This window comes from Clytia hemisphaerica, unplaced genomic scaffold, assembly GCF_902728285.1.
Source record: "Clytia hemisphaerica strain Z4C2 unplaced genomic scaffold, Clytia hemisphaerica genome assembly, whole genome shotgun sequence".
In the NCBI taxonomy this organism is placed as follows: domain Eukaryota; kingdom Metazoa; phylum Cnidaria; class Hydrozoa; order Leptothecata; family Clytiidae; genus Clytia; species Clytia hemisphaerica.
In genome coordinates, this window is record NW_027104513.1 from 110,661 (window position 1) to 123,187 (window position 12,527).

General features: G+C 35.9%; 1 protein-coding gene across 1 annotated transcript; it reads right to left on the bottom strand.

Annotated features, from left to right (window-relative positions):
• Window positions 1-1,681: 1,681 nt before the first annotated feature.
• On the bottom strand, window positions 1,682-5,654 carry LOC136821936 (uncharacterized). The gene is made up of 5 exons (XM_067078151.1): window positions 4,949-5,654; window positions 3,576-4,567; window positions 2,843-3,042; window positions 2,366-2,554; window positions 1,682-2,165 (listed from the first exon to the last, which is right to left on the bottom strand). Exons 1-5 carry the CDS (start codon window positions 5,553-5,555, stop codon window positions 1,682-1,684), a joined length of 2,472 nt encoding a protein of 823 aa, XP_066934252.1. The 5' UTR covers window positions 5,556-5,654.
• Window positions 5,655-12,527: the final 6,873 nt, after the last annotated feature.

The following is a 12,527-nucleotide window of genomic DNA, read 5'->3' on the forward strand; positions in this document are numbered from 1 at the left end:
GATATAAACTTTGCGCAAGTGAATGAAGTCTTTATCACAAGTTCCTTCAAAGCACAAAATGAGGTTTCTGGCACCAAAGAATGAAAAGTTCATTTTTTCTTCTTCATTTTCAAAAAAATTTAAAATTATTTTTCTCAAGTGTATATTGCAGTTCTCTGAATTGAAAGATTTTGTTTACGCTTTATAGAATGGAATTCTTTAGTCGCATTTTTTAAGGAATCTTTTTTTAATGGATTAAGATTTTTCATAAAAAAACAGGGTATCTATGACCTCGTGTAGCGCTTCATTCAAAATGCATAATGCTGCAGGAGTCACGTTTCATGCGTCTTCGTCGTGGATGTTCAAGTATTATGCGAAATTTTCGACTTTAAGTCGTCTTGTTTGTTCATGAAATAGAAAGATATAAAATCAGCTACAATTATAAATCTTTAAATCTTTGTTTCTATTTGGCTGTACTTTTGATAAAGTTGGTACACCCAGCCAAGTATGGATTCAATTCACAGCTCTCGCCTGTACTTTTTGCTTTTTTATTTTTGCTCACGTAGTCATAATTTGAAAGAATGCTTGTGTTTACTTAGGCACGAAATAATGGTTGCTAGACATGTTTTTTTTAAGAAAATGGGCCGAATTCGATCTTTTTTTATAAGCACGTCACCAATTACTTAGTTATTAGCTTTTTTGTGTTTGAGCAAGAAATTTTGGTTGCTAATCTGAGCCCGATTTTCATAAAGAAAAAAGTAAGCAAATTTCAGCCAAAAAGCAGCTAAAAAGGGTTTTTTTGGACTGTGGAAATTGAATCATTAATTTTTTTCTTATTTTTTGCATGAACATAGGGTAAGCTGATTCTCTCAAAAAAAATTTTTTGGCTTTAAAACTAATCTTTATCAATGAGAATAACTTTTTATAAGCATAGATCAATGTTCTTAACCGAAATTTTCAGTTTTTTTAGACGAGATAGATGTTTTTGATTCATGAAGTTGTAATTACACCCCTGTCTCAGTGACCCGGTTTTTAGCCAGTGAGGATAAAATGAAGGACTCAAATGCCAATGGGGACGGAAAATCCCTTGCTTTTAATGGGTGGGGATTTTGAATTCTATTGTTCACAACTCAAAAAACCAGTGGGGATTTCCCAAAATTTTAGTGTTTTCCTAGTGGGGATGAGGGTTCAGTGTAGTTTTCCAATGGGGATGGAATTTCAGGGTATTTTTCTCACAGGGGACGAATTTGGGGCCAATTTTTCCAGTGGGGATGGGGTCCCACCGGTCTGTGATACGGGGGTGAGTAATTTGAAAGAGTGTATTTGTATTTAGACGTGAATTTCCGTTGCGAGATGTGTTTTTTGTAAGAAAATGAGCAAAATTATATTTTGTTCTCCAGATAACCAGGTATCGCTTGTTTATTTTTTCGAAACAAAGGGCAAAAAATACAAATCTAATAAGTAAAATAATCCTAAAACTCTGTTTCGATATGATTTGCATTAGAATTTGGCTGTACTTTTGATAAAGTTGGTACACCCAGCCAAGTATGGATTCGATCCACGGCTCTCACCTGTACCTTTTTTTTTTCGAAACAAAGGGCATAAAATACAATGATGTCTCAACTTTTTAAAACAATAAAATAAGGAACTAGGCTACAATTCGAAAAAAACTCTAGAATACAATTTCGAAAATGGTAAAATGTTAATCTTCACTTCCAGATTCTTCATCTGTATCATCAAAGATAATAGGTGGATGGGATTCATGCATTGGACATGACTTGTTCCTCTTGTTATGTCCCGTTTGGTTACAAGCTGAGCAAGTGATGCTGGTTTTCTTCTTTGAAGACATGATGGAAGCAGTAAACTTAAATTGTTTGGTACGTAAAATATGTATGATTGTGCGGAATCGTTGTGTGTCCATGTTAGTGTGAGAGAGCTCAGTTTGTTTGATACGTTTATTTAAATGCTCACCAGCATTTGTTGAAAAGTAGCCATAACCCCAATCGAATAGGTGCATGAAGAGTTTCATTAGGTCACTAACATGATTCCTCAGGTAATGGAGATATGGCATCTTATCCACGACTTTCTTTGGAGACTGGATTAGAAAAAGCTGAACAAAGGCTTCTACTCTTCTTTGAAACGATTCTATTCTTGTTTCGTCGTCAGCATGGGTAGCTCTGAGATCCCTAAAAAGAAATAATTTGTACGTTTAGCGATTGTTTTTTCTAAATTCATTATTAGAATTTTAATAACTGTATACTACGGGTCTCTATTGAATTTTCTGAAAGATACTTGCTCTTCAAAATTCTCAAAGATTGGGTTAGAATAAACACCTTTAACATAAAATCAGAATTAATTATATCAGCAAAAATTTGAGAAAAGATACCTTGCAATATCACTAAATGCATTATACAACTTCAATATACTTCTCAATGAATTCGTCTTGTTAGAATTCCAGGATTGATTGAGCTCTTCTACAAAGACATTCAAGAACGTATCGATATTTTGTTCCATTAATTTGCAATCGTTGCCAATCATCTTAAGTGTGTCAGATCCATCGTACGATTTATTTTTGCTATGGGAAAACAAAATTAAACTCTAAAATCTCGAATTTTAATTATCATACACCTTTTTTTATAAGCACAGGGTAAATTTTTGTGAGCCTCGTTATGCTAAGTATTCCAAGATTTGAGCCTGGGTATGCTTATAAGTGTTATGCTTATAAAAAACGTGTAGTTATAAAATTTAAAATCCTGTGCTGGCAGAAATTTTCATTCAAAAATATCCTTGTTCAGCAATGCATTGTAAATAATGGTATCACAAAAATAGCTGATAAAAGTATTTTCTTTAAAACAATAACTACCTATTATGGTAGGATTCAATTTGGAAAGCAAGATAAGTGCAACCGATTTTTCTCAAAGCTACTGGGATAAGGTGCGTTTGATTTCTTTTGGTGACCGTTTGATGTAGAAATTTCCAGAGATAGCGATGGTGGGCCAATATCATATGTAGAGCACAAGGTGGAGTTAATTCGACAATAGTTCCTTTGAATAAGACTGGTGCCTGAAAAAAAGAAAAAAGGGTTATCCATAATCCGGTACTCTTCTGTGCTTAATTGTAGGAGGAGGGGGGTCTGATAAGCAGGGGGGTGGACACTCTGGTAGAAAAATCATAAAATGGGGTGGGGGTCATAATTAAGGGATATTGGAGTGATTTTGGTGGGAAAATTAAGGTTTTTGACACCTTTGCGAGAAAAGTCAATTAAGCACAGAAGAGTAATCCATATACCTTAAGGAAACTAGTTTTTGTGGTAATTAATTTTTGCGGAACTAATTTTTGTGGGAATTAATTTTTTTTTTTGCGTTTTTGGGTGTCTATCGAAAACATTAGTCCCGCAATATGCAGTTTTGTCAAATAATTTCAAATAACCCCTAGGAAAATGAGAAAACTTTAGCAAAAAGTGGGTGTCAAGCGTGAAAATTAGTTCTGCGAAATATAGATATTTTAGACCCTCTTAGCAGGGAAATAAGTTCCCTGAAAATTAGTAAGCGTGAAAATTAAACCTTTTCTGTACAGCAAAATTATATTGCACCTACCCATTGAGCAAAATGATCTGATGTAAACTTTTTGTAGATTTGACTACCTTTGTCTGGGCAATTGCCCAACTTCTCAAGGGCTTCTTCTCCTCGTGCTATCATTTTCTTGTACGATTGCGACTGACCAACTTTTGGTTGCAGAGAACACCATTCTTTACTATTTAACTCACAATGAATACATCCAAATGTGTGAGTACACTGGCACTTTCCCAACATTTCTTTTGTAAAACTTAAATCAGTAACACTTATTACTACAATATTAAAATGTTCTTTTTCATCACCAACAGTTAAATCTACACCATATTTCACCAAATCTGTTAGCTCGTTGTAAATTCTTGAGACATGTGTAAGCAAAGTTTCCCGTGACTCCTTTCCTCTCCATAAGGTAGAAATAAACTGTCCATATGGACATGTGATTAGCTCTTCAATGTTTAGTACACTGAATGATGTCTGTTCAGTCGGGTATTTTGACGCTGCTCGGAAGTTGTCTCCAGTGTCTCTCAAAAATATGGTTTTTTTGTGACTATCAAAATTGTGGTACAGGTCTTCATCTTTTGAAATCAAAAATTTTCTGATTTTATTTTGTCTTTCAATAGAGAAAAACTTCATTTTTGAAAAAAGATCATTACATGAAGCAATCATTTGAAGTGTCTCAGTAACTGTACAAAAGTACCCCATACATTTACAATTGCTTTCACTTTCATGTATTGGGGCAATATTTCCAACATTCAACTCATTCACATATGTTTTCACATTTTTGTAAGAAGGAATATTAACAGATTTTGCAGCAAGGATGGTACGAATATTCCCATAGCCTCGTTGAGAAATATCAGCTTTCCCAATGAGCATCTCAGCTGTATCCTTCTCGTTCAAAGTTTTTGGTTTAGTCTTCAAATTAAGTTTTGAAATAATTCGACAAAGGTAATCTTCATTAAGTTCCAAAGCTGATTCGATTACATCTGGACACTCAGTGATGAGATGTTGAACAAATGCTAAAAGGGAAAAAGAAAGGTTAAAAAATAATTGCCAAATAATTAATTTACTTAAAATAAATTAATAATAAATTAATAACTTCAGGCAAACAAAAAAAGGTTAAAGGAAATTTAATTTTTTCAACGGTTATGTCAATTTTGACCGGTGGAATTGTTTATTGTTTCTATTTTCAATCAACTAATTACGTTAACTTAAAAAAGGTTTTACGCGCGCTTCACGCAAATTGGACATCAGCCTTAACATCACCCTTGTGTTCTACTTTTCTGACCTTAAAGAAAATTATTGAAATATTGGGTTGCTTGAACTAATAACTACCTCGTGATTCAGAATTTGTACCTATTTTGGGAGAGTTAAAAAAAAATATATATATATATATTTACACTTTTCATCGCCAAACGACACATACTTCACAACATTATGAATGACCTCATTGCGGGCTTTGATTGCTTTAGGACATAAACTGCTGGTCGGTCCAGCGTTTCTTTTCCTGATATTCAAAATGTTTTTCATAAGTGGTTGGGACTTGATTAATTGAGCATGGTTTGTATCATCACCACCATCATCCTCACTTATCTCACCTGGACAATAACCTTCAAGATGCTCATCAAGCTCGGCAACCAGCTTACGTTGTACGTCAGTTCTTTGCATACCGAAAAATTCAAAACCAGACCAGTTTTTTTTCGTGCGAACTGCTTTAGCCTTATCTAAAAAGTTGGAAAGGCATGTACCAATTATGAATGATTCTTCACATATTTCATCATGCTCAGAAGATATGACATATTTTGGTTTATTATCTTCTTCCTTGATTTTCAGATTCACGGTCATCATCTCTCCGCTAACAAGCTTGATAGTGCGTAATGCATGATAACCTGGCTGGAGATAAATTTTCTTGCTATCTTGCTTACGGCCTGTATTTTTAATAAACGCAGGGTGGTCTTTTCTAATTCCCCACTCAACCACATCCAGCCAATTTGAAGTTCTTGACATACCTGATGAAGTGGCAAAAATTGAATCACCTGTAGATGATGAGCTCACATTATCAGCATCACCGCTGTCAACATTATTCTCTACTGCTTCTGAGGCTTGTTTAGAAAAATTATTTCAGCTGCTTTAACTCCATCAACATATTCATCTTTGTAAAAACCATAATAAGAGTTGCCGACAATCTTACCCTTGATTTCCACTTTTAAATAACCCAACATTTTCTTGACTGCCGTTGTCGAAGCCTTACAATTAAACGTCTTCTCTTGAACACTTTCTACTTCATCGTCTACTAAAACAGTTTTGAAAAGCTTGATTACAAATAGAGGTGAGTTGAGAGTAGATTGATGTACTTCAAAAAATATCTCATAATTGCCAAAAGTTCTTTTGGAAATGAATTTGTTGCGGTATTTCATTGTACCATGCGTTGATTTCCATCTCAAATCATTCACTGATTCCCCGATATTGATGATTCCAGCCCATTTAAATAGTTTTTCCATTATTTTGTAATATTTTGACTATAAAAATAAAATAAAAGGTGTGGATTTAATGAAAACAGCCATGATTAGAGAGAGATTTTCTTACCCAGCGAGGTACACATCACCTACTTGCTCAGTGTTGATGTTGTGAAATATGAATCGGCAGCCATTTTGAATCTACCAAGAAAAGTGTTCTGTCAACATTGCAGAACACAGAAATGAGAAATAACATACCTCCAAAAAAATCATGTTTTGAACTACTTTCCCTTCAAGAAAATGCAACCTACTCATTCAAAATGAAAACTAGGATAGTTGAAATTGGTAATCTCAAAAGTAGCTGTTGTGAATATAGAAATAACGTTCAGGAAAAAGCATCTTTGAAAAAATCCCCCGAGGGTATAGAAAAATCCCCCGAGGGTATAGATTGCAAAAAAATCAACTTTATACAGTCATAAACCAAAGTAAACTTGAAATGTTTTGGTTTTTCCGCAGCTCCATCTATCATCTTGAACGAGAAAGTCTATTTTACAGAAGGATCACCATAGAAACAGCAGTAAAGGAACCAATCATAAGAGGACTAGAAAGAAAACACGAAAGCGCGGGAAACAAACTTCCAAACGCGCAAGCAAGCGTAGGCGGGGAAAGATCGCCGTGACTTCAAATTATCTTTCCATCAAAATTTCTTTCTTTAAGATAGGTTACCTTAGGTACAGTAAAGCAATGTTCGGTTTACCTTGAAAGTAGATTAATTTAGTCAGGATTAAATTTGGGCAACCTGCTAACAATTTTTACCATACAAGACACCAATGTTTCAATGAAAACCCCTACAAAAACTACAATCAGCGCCGAAATATTTGGCACAAAAGGGGAATTCCCTCAAAACTTTAAAACCGTAAGTGGTTTTAAAGTGCTTTGAAGTACAGTTCGGAAGTAGAGTTTTAACTATGAGTTTTAACATTAGACTTAAGACTTAGGATCTCAGGATCTAAAAGCTCAAAAATATTCCAATAAGGCTGAGAATATAGCCTGGAAGCCACTTAACCCCTCCCAAATCGAAAAATCCAATGAAACAAAGTTGAAGTACTGAAACTGCAATTCTCGTCCGACCTTTACATTCTGAAAAACGTTAAAATACCCAAATTTGTCAATATATTTCGGCGCCGGTTGTAGATATTTCCAAATTGTTACGAATTAGTAGCTATTACATTACAAGAGAAATGGAAAATAATGTACAGGAATACCCTTGGTCTCAATGAGCCAGCCAGCAAGACCCCTGTACACATGCGTACTTTATCGATCTAAATATTGCGCAAGGCTAAAAATTTTCGGGTTTACCCTGGGTTTAAAAGCATCTAGGTAGGCCAAGCTGTAAATAGTAGAAAGTTTGAAAATGTTTTACGCGCACGGTAAACGTCTGAAGGCGCTTGAAAATAGTCCTCCCGTGGAAAACTCTACAACAAGAATCTTGTTGTGCGCCGGAAAGTCAAAAACTGATACGGCGCCCTATTCATAAACACAATCACGCAACTTTGTTGTTATTACTAGTCCTTTTAGACGAACACGGTCCTTACGATTTCGAGATTGCACATTCGTGCATTCCCTTTAGAGCTTCAGCGTGGTGTGCAGAAAACAATCAAAATCTGATCTCAGGTTAGGAAATCTAGGCTCCAGTCAAGCTTTTTCCATGCTTGTTTGCTTCCTAACTCGCATTATCCAACCATGTCAAGTACTCTGACTGAACCATACTTTTTGTAAATTAATTAATTATACAAAATGTCGATTTTCCGTTTAAGGAAAGTCTTGTAAATGTGATTTGTAATTATTAAATGAAGTCCATCCCCTAGGTGATTAATTTGACCAAAACATGTGAAGTTGACAAGATTGCTTACTTACTTTATATAGGCCAGCTCTACAGATTGGAGATCATTTAGTCAATTGACAGACTGGAAAATTGAGGAAGAATCTACTCAGCATAGGCGTAGCGAGATACCCTGCAAAATTTATGAGGGAGTGCAGACGTTTATGACATATTCATTATCTGTTGATAAAACAAAGACAATGATTTACAGTGTCGTAAAAACCGCTCTCATCCATAAATTTTGCAGGGTATCTTGCTACGCCTATGGTAGGTCTTTTCCTATGTTAAATTATAGCCATAAAGAGCTATTATTTACATCTAATGTGCAAATTAGACTATTTAATTGGACCCATACCTTTCTAACTAATACCATCTTAAAAAACATTTCGTTGTTTAAATGAAGAACTCTTGCGTCAGCAAATTGTATTTCATAGTCATACAAACGTCCCAGCAAAAAAGTGCGTGTCAAAAAGGATAATGCTGCCGAAAGATTTTATCATTTACTTTTAGGTTCCAAATAAACGGGCCCCCTCTTGTTAATTTTCCGAATATTTTCCAACCCCCCCGGACCTTATTAGGACCCCCCCCCCCCGTTAATTCCATTTTTAAGAATCTTTTCAGCTGTCAAAGAAAAGGTCCCTTATTTTGCTCTAAATAGCCTGATTTTAACCTATATTTACCTTATTTTTGGGTTTTCAGATATAAAATTTCCAACCCCCCCTGGCAATAAGATAACCCCCGTTTATTAAATTTTCCAACCCCCCTCCCCGTTTATTCGAAACCCTCCCGTTTATTTGGAACCTAAGAGTATTCGACATTTACTCGGATTTTTAGCTGATCACACCGATGATTTATTTGTTAAAATGACTTGGGATTTGGAACTTGATTCAGGTATCTAAAGTTTTGTCTAATTTCGACACCCTTCTTTTCAGGGATAGGAATTACGAAAAAGGTCAACAAAAGATATTTTCCTCTCCGACCGCTCAGCAAAGAATATAGTTACAATCAGTGATTCCGACCTTCCTTTTATTCCTACCCCTGAAAAGAAGGTTGTCGGAATTAGATGAGGTATGTCGACATTAGACCAACTTACTGTAACTCTCATCCTTCCTGTTGCAAACATATTTTATAGATGAATAACGCTCTTTTTTCCGAGACCTTTCTAGAATAACTAACTGTCGCGTGGGGAGACGAACAACAAAACAGCCGAATACTAGAAAATAAAAGTCCCCAACGGTTCCCCATTTTTAAGGATGACTTCCCTAACTCCACTTTTTCCATCACAAATACAGTGGAGTCTCTTTAACTCGAACCTCTATAACTCGGATGTCTCCTTAACTCGATCAAGTTTTATAGTCCTTCCAGTTAACAATGTCTTATAAACCTTACTCCATAACTCGAAATTTCCTCAACTGTAACATATTTGTATTCCCTGTGGCTAGGTGCGTGTTCGAGTTATAGTAACCTGATAACAGCTGTTCATAATTTTCTTACGCGCACGGTAAACCTCTGGAGGTACTTGAAAATTAAACATCTGAGGAAAATAGTCCTCCCGCGGAAAATTCTACAACAAGAATCTTGTTGTGCACCGGGAAGTCAAAAACTGATACGGCGCCCTATTCATAAACACATACACGCAACTTTGTTGTCATTCCTAGTCCTTTTAGACGAACACGGTCCTTACGATTTCGGGATTGCATATTCGTCAGATTGCTTATTTTCACACATCCTTTTAGAGCTTCAGCGTGGTGTGCAGAAAACAATCACAATCTGATCTCAGGTTATAGAGACTCCACTCCGACTGCACCAGTACGTTTCATATACCAAGTCAAACTATCGTCACGTAAAAACTCGTTTAACAGTGTAGTCACTATGAAAAAGCCGTTTATAAAAGTTGATAACTTCTCGTATCAGATTTTTCTCACTTATCTTACAAAATGCACCTATTATGATGGCAACGAGGTCTTCAATTACGTCAAAAAGTAATTTTTATGTGCAGAGCTCAAAATTTGCATGATGCTTTTTAAAAAACGATCATTAGCGTATTTTAATTTTATTTCTTTTGTAAGAACATTTTGATATGTACATAGCTACAGTTTCAAAGTCCAATTTTGAAACCATACGCCATTGAATTTAAAAGCCCCGAAGGAGCTAGAAATGAATTTCTAATCTTTCCCAGGCAAGAAAATGTGAATTTACGATAAATAACTCTTCTTTTTCTATCAATTTTTCAACCACTTCTTCAATTCTAACAAATTATAAACCGTTGAAAAGATAATTCAAAGCATGTGTGTGATTTTTAAGAATACTTTTTATCCTGTGATTGATGCTAAAAAAAATTTACAGAAATTTATTGCATCGAAAATTACAGCCTTAATCTATTTTCCAGATAAAAATCTTTCATAAGAAAAGCGTAAAAATTTTATAATAACACAAGGAAAAAGTCTGGAAACCTAATCTAAGACTTAATTACTTTCCTAATATAACTGCATATTAAGACGTCATTACACGGCCATTCCAAAGGAAGGAGTACGCTACGGCAAGCTCATTTTTGACTCAATCCCGCCAGTAGGGACCTCTAGCAGCACCACAACCCGTGCACCATTTGAAAGCACCCATCATAGAGGCGGTTCAATCGTACATAGGCTATTTTCAATCGTAATTACTGTAATGCTACATATATCAGTGAGTCTAAGAGATATTTCGGGGTCAGATACGAAGAATATAATAGAGCTGTTCGAAATGGTGATACAGACAAAAACGTCAAATGTATACTGTATACTAATACTGTATATTGAGACAGCAGACTTTAGCTATCTCTGCAGATCAAAACCCGTGAAATTTTTTTACATCCATATATTCTAAGAAAACCTCGATTTCCCGATTCACCGAATCTTAATAGAATAAATAATCTTTCTACAACACAAAACTAGGAATGAAAACAAAGTCTCAAGCCCCTCCTCAATGATTTTCTAAGAAAACCTCGATTTCCCGATTCACCGAATCTTAATAGAATAAATAATCTTTCCACAACACAAAACTAGGAATGAAAACAAAGTCTCAAGCCCCTCCTCAATGAGCAAGGAATCCCATCTCGTCAAACGTAAGTCTCGTGATCCAAGCTACGATAACCTTCCAATATTTTCAACCGCGATTGATACTTTCTCGGAATGGCTCCATATCATCACCTTCGATAAATTCTCAGTTCACTTAAGGCAGGTCTCCACATGCGCGCACTGCAATCGCACTTTATCTAGCAAAGCTTCCACGCTATTGGTCCAAAGAAAAATGAAGCAATTCCATTGGCGCGATCTAACGTAACGGTTGAAAAAAGTTTAAATGTGTATTAAAGGCCGGTGTCCACTTTCGCGCGAAGCACGCGAAACTTTTCACATTATTTGTAACGTCATTGGTAGATTGAAAAAGAAGGAATTCCATTGGTCAAAATTGACGTAACGGTTGAAAAAAGTTGAACTTCCTTCAACTTTTTTTTTNCTCGATAGCTTTGAGGCAGCCTGTACCGATAAGAAGCTCGACAGGTTGACTGTCATTGTCAGGTAAGCTATCTTTGATTTTTCTCAGGTAATCCCATGCTCTAATCTTGGATTTGGTGGCGATCTCATTTTGGTCGACTGGTAGATCTTCTCTTGAGAATGCTTTCTTGACAGTGATCGTTTGGTTGCTGTTTAACGCTCTGACACTCAGCTCCTTGACGACGGTAGAATTGACTTCACCAGTTCCATTCACTGTAGTGATTGATAAGGAGGTGGTACGTCCTTTGATGTTCATCCAGTCAACCAAGGTATTAGCAATAAACGACACTTGGCTGCTGGGGTCAAGCATCGGGTGTGTCTTTCTGATAAGGGATCGTCTACATGTTTGATGCAGATGGGAACCACACACATTGATATAACTTCATGACAATTGGTTGCACGACAAGTTTTTGTTTTGGTCTGAGGTTGTTCTGTGTCTGCCTTCACAATTTTGGTATCTTTGTCCATCTGATGATCGGATTTTCCTTGGTCCTTGGTATCAGTTTTACTCTGTTATCTATGGTCTGAATTGTCTACATCAGCATGTGTTGATCGATCGTCTCTCTTGGTCGACTTTGGTAGAAATTTGAAACCGTCGAGTATAGTTGCATGCTTGGTTCGACATACTTTACCGGTTCGTCGCTCTGTGCACGTTCGGGCGTTGTGATCACGAATCATCTTTTGGAGACATCCAAAATAAAGTTTCTTCAATCTTATCACAGGAAAAGATTTTCGATTTCCAAGGTTGGAAATTTCAAGTTTTCTTAGTTGGAAAAAGATAAAATCCAATGGAAAATCCAACCTGGAAATGTGGGACACTCTCCAAGGATGGAAATTTTGCATTTTCCATGGCTTGGAATTTTCAAAAATCCAGGTTGAAAAAAGCCAAAATCCAAATTTAACAAGGTTGGAAATTTTTTAAATTCAGTTGGAAAAAAGCCAAAATCCAAGCTAAACAAGGTTGGAATCTTCGAAAATCCAGGTTGAAAAAAGCCAAAATCCAAAAGGTGATGACAGAGATGTGGAAAAAAGATCTTAAACAAGGTTTTTCTTTTTGTGAACAGTCACTCGCTTGCCTAGGCTCGATGGATCCCGGTCAATATCTCAT